At 48.2% G+C, this 13,732-nt stretch overlaps 1 protein-coding gene across 4 annotated transcripts; it reads left to right on the forward strand.

The window, feature by feature from the left end:
- The first annotated feature begins 2 nt into the window (after window positions 1-2).
- On the forward strand, window positions 3-11,287 carry LOC121345028 (NADH-cytochrome b5 reductase-like). 4 transcript variants are annotated; one of them, XM_041421539.1, is made up of 8 exons: window positions 3-117; window positions 1,178-1,357; window positions 2,188-2,336; window positions 3,464-3,551; window positions 6,409-6,513; window positions 6,620-6,709; window positions 7,617-7,820; window positions 9,418-11,287. In XM_041421539.1, the coding sequence occupies exons 2-8, from the start codon at window positions 1,181-1,183 to the stop codon at window positions 9,619-9,621; spliced, it is 1,017 nt and encodes a 338-aa protein (XP_041277473.1). In that variant the 5' UTR covers window positions 3-117; window positions 1,178-1,180; the 3' UTR covers window positions 9,622-11,287. The 4 variants fall into 4 exon arrangements, with proteins under 4 accessions (XP_041277473.1, XP_041277472.1, XP_041277474.1 ...); XM_041421538.1 differs by having other exon boundaries at window positions 30-326; XM_041421540.1 differs by lacking the exon at window positions 6,620-6,709 and having other exon boundaries at window positions 30-326.
- The last annotated feature ends 2,445 nt before the right edge of the window (window positions 11,288-13,732 follow it).

Below are 13,732 nucleotides of genomic sequence, written 5' to 3' on the forward strand. Positions count from 1 at the left end.
GCGCCTCGTCGCCTGTGGGGCGGCGAGGGGGCACTTGAGAGACCGTCCCTGGGCGGGAGCCGGCAGAGCCGGCTCCTGTGTCCCGGGGCTGGGGCCGCTCTGCCCCGGGCGCGCACAGTAAGTGCTCGGAACTCTGTAAATCTGTGTAGCTCCCAGCCCGGGCTTCTCGGACTCACCCCCGGCCACGGGGGTTACCCTCCCGTTCGTAGCCCGTGGGTGCTCCGGGCGGACGGGGCGGTAGGAAGCCGGGCGAGTCGCCTTGGGTTCTCTCTTCCGTTCCCCGCCTCCCTCATTGAAATGAGTGTGTTTCTGTTACAGGGCTGAAGGTTAGTTAATTAATTGACCTTGACAGCGAAACTGCTGGAAGCGCTAAATGTTCGCTTCCTCCGCTTCGTCACCCGTGGCTTCATAATTTCCTGTGGACCGCTTTGTGTCCGAGGGCTGCGGGCACGGGCGCGTTGTGAGCAGCTTCACTCGGGCCGGGTGTGAGCGGAGGGCCCCGCAATGTCTGCAGCGTGGTTTTGACCCGAGGAGTGCAACTCACTGGGAAGCAACGGGAGCAAGGGATAAAATCCTGTGCTTCCTGGCCTCCCCTACCTGTGCGTTTAAAGCCGTGTATCCAAAGCCCCGTAACCAAAGTGGGTGTTTGCCTGAGACTTCGCCGTCTTTGCCTCAGGTCTCTTGGCTCCGAGCGCCGCTTTCAGCTCGCTGCCCTCCCCCGCTCCAAAGCTGCGCAGTGCTCAGGCCGCAGCTGGTTTGTTACCCATTGTCCTGGTTTGTTACCCATTGTCCTGCTGCTTGGGTTTGTCACCCTTTCTCCTGGACCGAGCAGCGGATTTTTAAGATGTTTCTGCTCCGGGTGACCAAGCAGCTCTATTGTAGGAGATCAGCGCGGCGGAACGAGCGGGATTCAAGGGTGTAGCTTTGCCTGGGCAGCCTGTGTGGGGAGCAGGGCCCGAGGCTGGGCTGAGGCTCTGCTCTGGGCTGCTGTTCGTGCCGGGGCACTGAGCACTCGAGCACAAATGGGGTGTTGCAGGCACAGATCAGCTCCAGGTTTTCGGTCTAAACGCGCAAGACGCTCAAGAGAGATTTCCTGTCCTTCCCCGAAAACACCCAGCTGATGAGCACACGCTGCTTTTCGTCGTGCTGGGTTTGATGCAGGGCTTGTGTTTTGCAGGCGATGAGTGACAGCGAGGAGGACTGGCTGGCTCTGAGGCCCCAGGAACCTTCTCCATCCCAGTGCTGCGGCAGCGGCTGCAAGCCCTGCATCTACGATGTGTACGAGAAGGAGCTTGCACGGTGGGAGAGAGCCAAAGCAATGCAAGACAAAAGCCTTCTCGTGGGAAAGGAGGAGCAGGTCGATTTCTCTTCATCGCATCCTGGAGCTTGTGCTTTGATCGCACTCGTTCCAGTGTGGGGTGGTGGTGATGGGTGAGGGATGCAGGGATGAATTCGAGTGGTGCCTTAAGAGAGGGCTGTAAATGCAATTCCCCAAACTCAGCCTTCACCCTCCCCCTTGGCCACTCTCTCCCTGCTGTAATGTGATTTTCCAAGTGTAGAGTTCTCCCTGGTGTCGCATTACAGCTCTGGCTCTGCTGCTTCTTCCTTTGAGAAGCTTTGTTTTCCTCACCTTTCTCATCTTTGCCTGATTTTTAGGCTCGTATTTTGATGCCGAGACAACACTGCGTTGTGTGCAGTGGAGCAGTTGTCTTCAGAGTGTAATTTTTAAGCCTGTCAGTGCCCTTTTACGTTAGATTAACTATGCTGGGTCAAGCAAAAAAGATCAGCTGAAACAACTGACAATATTTTCTGTTCACTGTGGCCATCAGCAGGTTGCAAAGTTGCCCCCAAAGCAGTGCTTGGCTCTTTTAGCAGAATTATTTCTGTTTGTTTCCAGACCTGAGAAAATGATCACAGTGAGTCATAATAGGATGACCTTGCTGTAAGGTGTAAAAAAAAAAGTAATTTAAAAAGGTGGTGGTGGGGAGAAATGCAAGATCCCAAAGTGCACGCTGCAGAACATGATAATGAATCAGCAGAGAGCTGGAATTTGCGCCGGGCCTCAGTGTTTAATATACGTCCTGAGTATCTCTGGCACTAAATGAGCACACACGTTTGCTTCCAGAGAAAAATGAAATAATAAAAGACACCATCTAACCAAGTAATTATTTATTGTTGTTCTTGCAGAGCAATAATTCAGAGCTGAATCCAGATACATTCACTGCATTCAGCGTGAGCTCGGTGCAGCAGCTGACAGAGGACACCTACCAGTACAAATTTGAATTACCGGGAAATAGCAGCCTGCCATTGAGTTTAGGACAACATATCGTGTTAAGGTATTGTTCTCTGTGCTAGTTAAACAGTCTGCATTATGTAACCTAACACGTAGGGTTTTGTCACTAGACAAAGGCTTCATAGCAGGCAAATCATGATTTCTGTACCTCCACAATGACACAGATGAAAGAGCTCGTGAGCTCGCTGCCTCTACTAATTCTATGGTAAAAGCTGTAGTTTTCTTCAGCATTATCCCTGCGTTGGTGGCTCAGAAAGAACTAGGTGTGATTAAGAAAATATATTTGCAGAAAGAAAGATCTAAAAGAATAGGTGTTACAACAGATTATTTACTCCAGCGTGTCGGAATGAAGACAATGAGCTGCACTTGCCCCAGAGCTGGGTGTTTTAGGCCCTGTATCTTGGGGTAACTCAGCACCCCAGTACCCAGGCACTGCCTGACTGATTTCTAGCAAAACAACCCTCCTATGTCGTTTGCTGCTTGCCAGAAAGGGGCCACTTGGGGAAAGTTTCTGTCTCTCAGCCATCTGTGGTGATCATTGCCAGACAGAGAAAGTCCTGTTAGATGCCATTGATGTGCATCTGTTGACGTCCCTGGTACGTTCAGGGCTGGTGTGTGCAGCTGGCTCTGCTGGCAGCACACGCTCCTCCCTCCAGCCCTGCCTCATCACACAGCACAGGAAAAGCTTTGGTCACTTCAATCAATTCCTGTGGTCAGTAGCAAAGAGCAGGGTGGATAATTCCATGGAAAGGGAATACTTACAGGAAAATACAGTCTATATTGACAAGGCCTGAGGTCAAGGCTGTGCCTTGGCTTTTGTTATTTGATTACCAGATGCTGACTGGATGCATAAAGTGACCCCAGCCTAAAAGGAACAGCAAACTTAAGTGTTTTCTCTCCCCTTTGCCACTCATGCATGTTCTTACAAAATCCCTCTCAGGGGTGTGGTAAATCCCTTTCAGGAGCTGGATGTGGTACAGCTGAGGCCACCACCGGGAAAACAAAAGGTGCTGTTAGCCATTCTGTTCCCCCTGGATTTCTGCCTCTGGAAGGGAAATATTTTGCATCTGTGCACAGGCTGGGCCACTGGGCAGAGGATCTGTCTCCCAGAGAGCTGCAGGAGCCCCCCAAATGACCCAAGTCACAGGGATTTCCTGTTTGTCTTCTCAGAGGAGTGGTGAATGGTCTGGAGGTCCAGAGAGCCTACACTCCAATTAGCCCCAGGAATGCAGAAGGTTACTTTGAAGTTCTAATCAAAGTAAGTAAGCCTGGACAGTGTGAATTAGAGTATAAGGTGTTTTCTTTAGGAACCAAGCATGCTGTCAGTGTTTCAAGTGAGATTCTCTCAAATCCCTCATGGACTGTTTCTCTGTTGTTTTGAAGCATTCGTGCTTTGCTGATAAAAATTGCAGTTTTTCCTACAAAACTGAAAGCAGAATGAGTTGACACACAACAAGTGCTTTGCAGCAGAAGCCCTGGGATTGCAGCAGAGAGCCCCTGGGATGGAGAGATGTGTCCATTCCACTTCTCTCCTTTTGTTTTGCTTTTTCGGGCTGTCTTTGAAATTGCATCCATTTGTCAGCCCAGCTGAACCACAGATTTTGGGAAATATTTGCCCTTATCCTCCCCTCTGTATTTTACTTGACAAGTGTCCTCACTCTTATGGAGTCAACCACAAAATGCTGGTTGGGTTCAAAAGGATTTTATAGGAAATTTGGCTGGAAATTTGTCTCATGTCAGTCTTCAGGGTGCTCATAAATTACTATTTTGTGTGGCAAATACTGACTTGAGTATATTTCCAATACTGCATCTGTATGTCACCAGGGCAGACACAGACTTCAGTACAGGTGTGAAATTCAGAGTGCTGGGTATCCCAGGTGGCTTGCAGAGAAGGGCCACTTGTTCTCTGCCTGTCTTCCAGGATTTCATGTTTCTGGGGTTTATTATGCATTGTGTGTTCTAACACAATCCCTGCTCTTTAGAAAAGTGAACAGCTTCTCTAGGACACCTGTGGGAGGGTCATTTCCCCATTCTTGTGGCAATTGGTGTGTGGTGGGGAGAGAAACGTTGCATTTGAGTTGCATTAATAGGATACATTCATAGGATGACTGTGAAATTTCATGTATAGCAGCTCATTACTCACAGGTTTTGCATTTCAATAATAATAGTAATGATTGTAATGATACCTTTCCTTTATATAGAACCTTTCATCCCAAAAGGAGCTATAGTTATTCTTTGGCAGTGACAAAAGAGGTTGGTAACACCCAGTGTAAAGCAGCCATTTTTATAACTCACTCTGTAGGTTGTGGTATATTTCACACTATTGAGGCAATTTTGGAAAGTAGTATATTATTATTACTATGCAATCCAAGCACTGTTCAAACCCTTCTGTCTCCTGTTATTATGGCATTGCATTTGTGATACTACAGTTAAGAGTGAGGCAGTTGCCATTTACAGAGCATAACCCTCTTTTTGAGTGATTTTATAATGTTAGGGTTTCTCTCCATGTAAAACGGGGTGTGGAAGTTTCCCCCCAGGAGATACATTTTTTTTCTTTTTATTTAGAAAAACGCATTTTAAACCCACTCAATCACTTCAGTTTTTTTGGAAATAATTTTGGTGAAAGAAGGATTGTTTTAGTTTCCATTACCCCTGTCCTTCGGGAATAGGCAGTAAGGGAACTTTTCTGTTCTTGCCTTGGGTTTCTGGATGTGTTTGAAGAAGGGAGGTTTAAAATTTGCTTCTCTGAAGCAAGTGCACACTCTTTGCACGTGACTTAGCACCTGCCCAGAGCCCTCTGAACATAAAAGAATTCTGACAATAACTCAGAGCCTGGATATGTGTGTGATTTACCTTTTGAATCGTGCCAATACTTCTTAATATTTCAGGTTTAAGTGAGAGGCTGGGAGGGGAGGAGCATCTGTGTTCTTTCTTAGCTAACACTGCTTGCAAGCACAAGCACGGGCTCCCTCACTGGCTTTTTCTGAGCTGCTTTGTGGTTCACCAATTTTGTTTGCCTGCAGTGCAGCTTGGTGGCCAGCCAAGGCACTGGGGTGTGGAGCCGGGCTTCTCTCCAATGCCTGTGCAGGAAATACCCCCAAATACACTTCTTTTGTGTGGGCTGGAGTTGCCAAGGGCTGGTATCACATCCCATCTTCTGACCCCTGATTGTGTTGCTCTTCCCCAGGCTTATCCTTGTGAGAGCCATTGTGTGCTGCAGCTTTGAGCTTTTCAGCTCTTGCTGCTTGGGCCAGTCCTGGTTCTCCAGCCACATCCTGGACTGTGGCTGCTCTTTTGCTCACATTTCTCTCTTAAAACATTCAGTGGTCACACGTTTAGGGCATGGATGGCAACATCCAGGCTTGGATAAGCCCTTCATTTTCCAGCCTCTCATCCCTTCTCAGTTTCCAGCAAGCACTGAGTCCTTCTCCTCAGTCATGAGCGAGGTCAGCATTCCTGCAGGCAACAGCAATGTTGTTTGTGCCTGGTGGAAAGTGAGGCAGGTTTTTGCTCGTGTTTTTCTTCCATGGGGCCAAAATTAACATATTCTTTTGGAACTGTGGAGGCATCCCTCAGCATCCAGATGATCTGGTCTGAAAACAAAGAGTTTTACAAATGAGAAGCCTGACTTTGGGTCACTAATTGTATCAGCGCAGCATCTGAGAGACTGAAACAAAGCAAGAGCTATGCAGTGTTTATATAACTAACAGTACCCAGAGGGCATTTCCAGACCCCCATACCCTGAGATCTGGAGAACACTTGAAGGCCTGCACTGTGCTTTGCATTCAAGACACTCTTCTCTGTGTGCTTTGTAAGCAAGAACTCTGATAAGCTTTTTCCAGTTTTGGAAATTCAGGCTGCATGAGAGGAGGGTTGTGTTTACATTATAGTCAAGCTGGAGTGGTTCCAATATGATTTAATTTAAATGTCTTTGTTTTGGGTATAACTTTGAGTTATTTTTCAAACAGATCATTCTTTCTTTTTTAAATACACAAAGTGGGGGTTTTTTGTCCTCTTTTCGTTTAAACGTAGACAACTTTATAATCGACTTTAAGCTGGGAAACTTTCCAATGGAGTATAATTATTCTTTTCTTTTGTGCCATGTTTTTTATTAGTGCTATGAAGCTGGACTAATGTCACAATACATAAAAACGTGGAAAAGAGGAGACGTGGTCTTTTGGCGTGGGCCGTTTGGAGGGTTCCCATATCAACCTAATAAGGTTAGTTCCTAAGAGCCATAGGATGCTTCAGCCTGTGGCAGCAGGCTTTGTTCAATACTCTGAAGGGAAGACATCAATTTGATTACTGTTTTCATGATTATTTTAGAGACTTCCTGGGTTACTGTACAGTGTGACAGCATTAGCAGTCAGTTGGAGCGCTTTCTTGAACTGCAGAATATTTAACAGGGAAGAGGAGGTAGGTGGGAGACAGGAAAACATTAGCAAGGCTGTGTGTTCATCACTTGCATTAGGAGTTCCTGATGTGCCTAACAAAGGGAACTTTCTTTGCACCAGCAATGAGTGTGGATGGGTTTTTGCCTGATTTGACCCACATCTGTGTTGTGAGTGAGTAGGGGTGAAGGGGAGGTGTTAATCTCCCCCTCTCTTGGGTATTCCCTGAGCTGTTGAGGTGTCAGGTCGCTCCCCAAATGCTGATCCCACCTGCCAATACCAGGCTGGCTGCAGGGAAAGGCAGATCTGGTTTCAGGGGGAGGCTTCTCACACACACTAGTTCAGTTACTTAATTCTGACCTTTCAAATGAGGAGCAAATTTGAAACACTGGTCATTAAGATCCCAAACACTTTTGGAGTTTTTGGTGGATTTTTTTTTTTTTTTTTTTAATTTTTATTTTGCCCTAACAAAAATAAGTAAAATCTGAGTGGCCAAGCTCTATGCAGAGCAATTGTGTCCTGCTTCCTGACACACTCGTTTCCTCCAGAGGACATTCAGGATTTTACTTTGCAGCAACCAAGAGAAACCCAGGGAGCATTTCCAGTGGAAGAAAACACACAGTGGGTCAGCAAAGCATACTGCAGAATTGAAACTGAAACATGAATAATTGAAATCAAGGCTAAAGTTAGGATAAAGTAATATATTTGGGGAAAATCCAGTTTTGATAGATTTGATATGTCAATTCCTTAAGTGCTATCTGTAGTCCTTCGCAGAAAAATACTTTTTGGGATCTGAATTTACCAGTTCATGACCTTCTGGTGTGTTGTTTCTCAAGAGACCCTTTACCAGGATGGCAGCAAGAGGAACTGACCATGAGCACACCCATTTCCAGCCACCACAGCTCATTCCAAATTCTCTGTTTTGTTGTTAGCATGGAGAACTCCTCATGCTGGCCTCTGGCACCGGCCTTGCACCAATGATTCCCATCCTCCAGTCCATAACAGATGATGAAGAGGATGAAACCTTTGTAACTCTTGTTGGCTGCTTCCCAACCTTTGACAAAATTTATTTAAAACCTCTTCTGCAGGATTTGGCTCGGTACTGGAATATTAGAATATTTTATGTCCTAAGCCAGGTAAATAAATGGATGTGAATCATGTTTGTATGAGGGTTCTGTGTGCTGGATGAGCCTCTGCCTCCTCCACTTTTCCATAAGCAAAGCATGAGCTTAATTCTTTCCCAGTCATCAGGCCTAATTTGTGATCCAGTAGCTGCTGTTCTTAAACCTGCTGCATGTACTCACACTGCTACTCATCTGGAGAATTTTGGGGAAGTGGCCATGACTGTTCCTCTCTGCCTCCCTGTTCTGTTGGGGTGGACCTGCTGTTCCATAGTCACTGTTGGTTATTCCCCCCATTTTAGACAGTTGTTGTTGCACCCAAACAGCAAATAAGCTGTTTCTTTCTTCCTAATACCAATGCCTTAATCTGTCCTTGTCTTCCATTCTTCGCTCGTGGCTAGAGCTCTCCTCTGGTGTGCTATCACCAACTTCCCAGCAATTATTTTTCCTTGCTGACCCATTTTTAAACTTCTGAAAGTTGTCTCCCCCTCTGTAAAATCACTTTTCTGCCACATTCATGGGATGAGGGCATACCTCTCAAAGGTCTTACATTTTGAGCAGTCTTTTTCATTTCCATTTGGTCCCAAAGTTGCCTGTGTTCTGCATGGATTTGGTGGTTAAAAATTATTTCCGTCAGAAATGAGGATTCATTGCTGGGAGGATATAGAAAGAATTATTTATGCTAAGGGAATGAATCCCATTGCATTTTTAGTTCCTCAGATGAATCATTTCTTGAATCTCTCACAGTGGAACTGCCTCATACATTCTGTTCCACACGTGGCCTCAGCAGGATGAGATTTGGTAGAGGGAAAAGTGCTGGTGACTTGGGCACCCCCTCAGCTGCTCTGTAGGAGCATAACCATAATTGTCTCTGGTGACATGGCTTAAATACCCTTTTCAGAGTGTTTAAACTCTGACTGCTGTCTCAAGAGCATGAGGAGGCCTTGAAATTCAATCAGCAAAGGGCACAAAACCCACCTGACCCCTGTCAACACTGCCCCTCCTCTGTCCCTTTTTCCTCCTCTCTTAGCAGGTTTGTGGTAGTCCAAGGCTGGCTTGTGCATTCTCCCTCTTGGGATTATGTATCTGTCTGTATTTCATTGTGCTGCCTGTCACCACCACATCTGAGCACCTTCTGCTCCTGATTAATTGCAGCAGGGGAGTCCCTGCTGGATCCAGCACCACAGGAGCTGACACTTCTCATGGGATCAGAGCTGTCTCTGGAGCAGAGCTGGCTTCTTTCAGTTTTGGTCAAGGGAGATGGGACTGAAAGAGACTTGGGAATGGGAGAGGCAATGGAGAGGAATAGACTTGGGATTTGGAAATAGGAAAGGTGCCCTGGGAGATGGTTCTCAATGGAAAAGGTTCTGCAGCATTTATTTGTGATAGTTACACTCTGGTTTTGAGCGAGCGGCCAGGTCCTGTGGCAGGGAAAGATTTCATCTGGGCTTGGGAACAGGAATGAAGCTCTCAGGAAGGGTCAGTGTCACCCACAAGGTGTCACAAAGGTGGAAAACCTCCTGTGCACCACTCTGAGGGGAGGAGGGAGATTTAGCTCTAAGGAATGCTGTCTTTTTTAATATCACACACAGCAAACCTTTTACCTTTCCAGGAAACTTCGCTGGAAGAACTTCCTTGGAGCTATCAGGAAAACACATACACTGGTCGTCTCAGTGAAGACTTGATGAAGACAATAGTAAATTCCTGTCGAAGAAAGCCATTTGTATTAATCTGTGGCTCTTCTTCATTCAGTGAAGATATGAGTAGATACTTGAAAGCTGCAGGAATTGAAGAAGATTCCTGTTTTGTCTTTTAGCAGTACATTCCTGACCTGAGGAACCTTAGGCTGAGCCTTGGAGGTCCTTGCTTCTTTGCAGACATTGCACAAAATGGGCCTGCTCAGAAGACTGAGCTCCTTGGAGCAGCTGTTTGTTGATCCTCACTCTGGGGTGTTTTAAGGAACAGGTGCCATTCCAGAATGGCTGGTACATGGTGTGCCACCCATACCTCAGGGACCTGCATGGCCATTTTAATGGAAGTCTTCAAGTGCAATTTTAAGAGAGAGATCTCCTAGATAACTAGAAAGCATCTAGTTATCTAGGGGTACTAGAAAGCATCCATGCACACAGCTGTGCTGTAATATGAGGATTGGTGACTTGCTTTGCCATCTGTGTTATTCTGCAGTGGTGTTGTGCCCTGTTAGGTGTCCAGAGGAGGAAATCCTCAGGGATTCTTGCCAGGCTAAGGGGACATCAGACTTGGGATCACTTTGGTTCTGTCACGTGCAGGCTGATGTGAGGCAAGTCCCTTAAACCTCACTGTGCCTCAGTTGCCCCACTGTACATTAATACAGAGAAAGTGGCACTGGTCTCTGAAAACAACCCTTCCAGCTATATATGGAAAAAGTATCCATAAGGATGGAATGATACATCCTGTCTAGTGAGAACCTAGGCAGGCTGAGCTCCTGTCCTGGCACAGCCTGTGTTACCTACCCTGTGTTTAGCCCTTGAAATGCTACCTGGGGACACAAAGAGCACGTCCTAAAACTGGGAGGGCGTGGCTGGGTGGTGGCTGCTGTCTGTCAGGGACGATGGTTATTTGCTTTCCATGTCCCCTAAGTGTTGTAGCATAACCCTTGCTCGTTAAATTGAACCTCTTTACAAATAAACAGCTGTTTGATGTTGTCACAGGACTCTCTCAGGTGCCTGAGGAGGTTCCCTAAGCATACAGAAACACCACCTGAGGAGGGAAAGCTGCATGGTTTCTGCTGGGGTGCTTCCCTGTGGGTCAGGGAGGAGAGCCAGGGAGCTGCCTCAGGGATGGCAGCCTGGCACAGCACCAGCCTGGGCACCTGGGCCTCTTCCTCTTTTTTTTCAGTCCAAAATGCTGCTGCTTTTTCTCTGAGGTATGTGCTATCCACACTTTTACCTTTTCAGACTGGTGTGTTTAGTATCTACACCTGGAAATACTACAGTCCTGCACACCTTGTGTCTTTCTGTTCATTCCCCGTTCATCCTCTGTTGGAGTTTTCCAGGCTGTCTCAGATGATTATTGCATTATCATGCTTCTTTGTTACCTGTGTCTAACACTACACAAAGGAAATGTAGTTTGTTACACAAAAAACACAGCGTGCACTGAAGTGGTGGCTTGATTCACACATTTGGGAGGGAGTGTAAGTTCCCTTTGCACTGCTGAGATTTGTCTCCAGTTACCAAATGCCTGGAATTATTCAAGTGTAGCTGCAGCTTTCATATTAACTTCCTTGGAGAAAGGGCTGACAGGAAAGCCATCTTCCTAACCCAAACTGGGGTTCTGGTTTTAAAGGCATGGAGATCCAGGGAAGTTGCCCATGGTCAGTCCAAGGCAAGCTCTCATCTCCAATCCATGCTGTGCTTCAGCCTCCCTAAGTCACTGTGTAGTGAAAGTGCTTTGCACACAGGCTGATAAAATAATGAGATGCTTTCTCCAGTTGCTCTCCCTACTTTGGCCTTAGCTAGGAATATGGACAAAATCTTTTTTGTCAGATATTAAGTATTTGAAAACCTTGCTTCTAGTCCTCTAGCTTTAAATATTATATCTCTTTGAGATTTTGCTAAAACCACACCCCACCTTTTTGCAAAAGGCCCAAGGTAAAAAACTTCACGCTCGCCTTGGAAAAGCGCCGGCTTTCAGCGTGAAAGCTGGGACTGTTCCTTTAAACACAACCCCAATATGTCTGGGTATTTCAGCACATATGGGCCACGATGGTTAAACCCTACCCAGCTGGTCCGGCCGTTCTGCCGCGCAGCTCCGTCTTTGTTCGTGGCTCAAAGGGAGGGTGGTGAGAGACGGAGCAAGCTGTGAGTGCTGCGGGTTGCCATCCTGCGAGGGCGGGCTGCGGCCGAGCGGGAGGAGCGGGGCATGTCCCGCCCGAGGGGACAGCGGCTTCGCCAGACATTCTCCATGGGGGAGACGATGTCCTTGGAAGCAGGAGCTCGAAGGAGCCTTTAAACCGCCCGCAGCACTTTGTTCTCTATTTTCTGCCCTTCTCTCCCTTCCCCCTCCTGCCTTTTGTTGTTTCTCAGGCTGGCTCTAACGCGAGTCCCCCCATCCCAGCCATCCCCCGTGGGGACAGCCCCTTTCAGAGGATGGCGTGGATTCCTGCAAACGCAGGGAGGGATGTGGAGTGGAAAGTGCAGAATATTCCTTGCCAGGGGAAGGTGAGAGGTTTCCTTCCCTTTGGAGGCCCAGAGCCACCCCGTGGTGGCAGTTTTGTGGGGAATCAGTGTTGGTGCTGTTGGTGACTGGGGCATCTCTGGAGCTGGAGGTGTGTGAGCTCGGGTGGGTGGCTGATGCCCAGCCAGGGCAGGGGCTCAAATCCTGCCTCTCCTGCCAGGCAGTGGGGTGCTGGTGGGATGCTCCTGATCTCTGGCTGCCCCCAGGAAACCCCTGCCACCCATGCAGCACTGTGCAGGGCAGAGGGGCTTTGCTTCGCTTCCTTTTTTCTTTCTCGTGTGCAGCCTAAATACCTTCTTAATTTCATCTCATTATTTCCTGCCTAAATAATTCCTGTTTCTCCTGGGGACCGTTTTTAAACCTTTGATCTTCTCTGAAGTCTCACAGTCCTGATCACGTCCTTTCTGTTTAAATGAATCAAATGCCTTTTTGACTCATGATTTATAAATTTGCCCACAGAGGAACAGAGGCACACCTTGAAATCACCCACCATGTCCGTGGCTGGAGCAGAAATACCCTGGGTTGATCCAGAGCACCTCCAGCCAGACCTTCGTGCCTGGCTGCGCCGCTTCCCTGCTGCATGTCGCTCTCCCCCTGCCTCCCTCCACCCTTCCACCCGACTCTTCAGCTGACAACCGGCTTGCCTGGGCTCAGGCCCAGCCGGGAATGGCCATCTCCGGGTCAGGAGAAGGGTGAATGTGCCGGTGGTTGATGGATGCTGTCCCCTGGGAGCGGGGCACAGCTGCTGTGCTGCACGGCCCTGGCCCCCCATCTCCCGGGGATTGCTGATGCAGAGCACAGCGAAGGGCAGGGAGAGGAGCAGCTGTGCAGGGATCGGGGTTCTGGGCACTGGCTTGGTGCTGAGGCAGTGGTGGAAAGGCTGGAAGACAGCGGGTGTTGGCCAGGATGGATGTGATGAGGATAAACGTGTTGCTCCATAGTGCAGAGTTGCAGAAGCTGGGGAGCTTTGTTCCTGAGCCCAGGGGATGGTGGCTGGGAGGGCTGAGCACTCCTGGATGAGCCAGGGTTGTGGCAATGGAAAGTACCCGGGAGAGACCCCTGTACCATGGCCAGACCTCGCCTGCATCTCTGCTGTGTGGGCCCACACTTGTTGACAAGGACAGGCCTCCTCTCCAAGGCATTAGGGAAGCAGCTAATTAAGCTCTATAATGTTCCTGGGAGGTCAGCGGGAGATGTGCCAGCCTTGCAGCATCTTCCAGAGCCTGCACTGGGGTAGGATCTTCCCACAGTGCCCAGGGACAGAGGGGGAGCTGCCCTGCTCCTCCTCATTCCATTGTGCTCTTAGTCCTGGTGGGGTGGCACAGTGCTCAATGCCTCAGGACAGAACCTAATGTTCCCTGGCTCAGCTGGGCTCAGGATAGAGGGCTCCTGGCTGGGATGTCCCACAGCTCCCAGCAGCCCTCGGCATGGCTCCAGCAAGGCTGGGCAGTGGGGAGAGAGCCTGTACAAATATTATTGTTGTTGTTATTCCCCATAAATATATGCAGGCACTTAACGACCTTGGCATGGAGCATTTCCTGGGGATTCATGACCAGTGGGTGTTAATGGTCTTTAGCTGCACCTCAGGCCATCAGCTCCTCCCAGCCCATCATTAATCCACAGGAAATGTCTTGGGCATCGATCCTCATTGCTTAATTAATAAATGCAACTTGTCTCCTGCCTGAGATTTAGAGATACTCACTGCTTCTCTC

The sequence above is a fragment of the Onychostruthus taczanowskii genome, unplaced genomic scaffold (assembly GCF_017590055.1).
Source record: "Onychostruthus taczanowskii isolate IOZ18803 unplaced genomic scaffold, ASM1759005v1 scaffold7, whole genome shotgun sequence".
Classification (NCBI taxonomy): Eukaryota; Metazoa; Chordata; class Aves; order Passeriformes; family Passeridae; genus Onychostruthus; species Onychostruthus taczanowskii.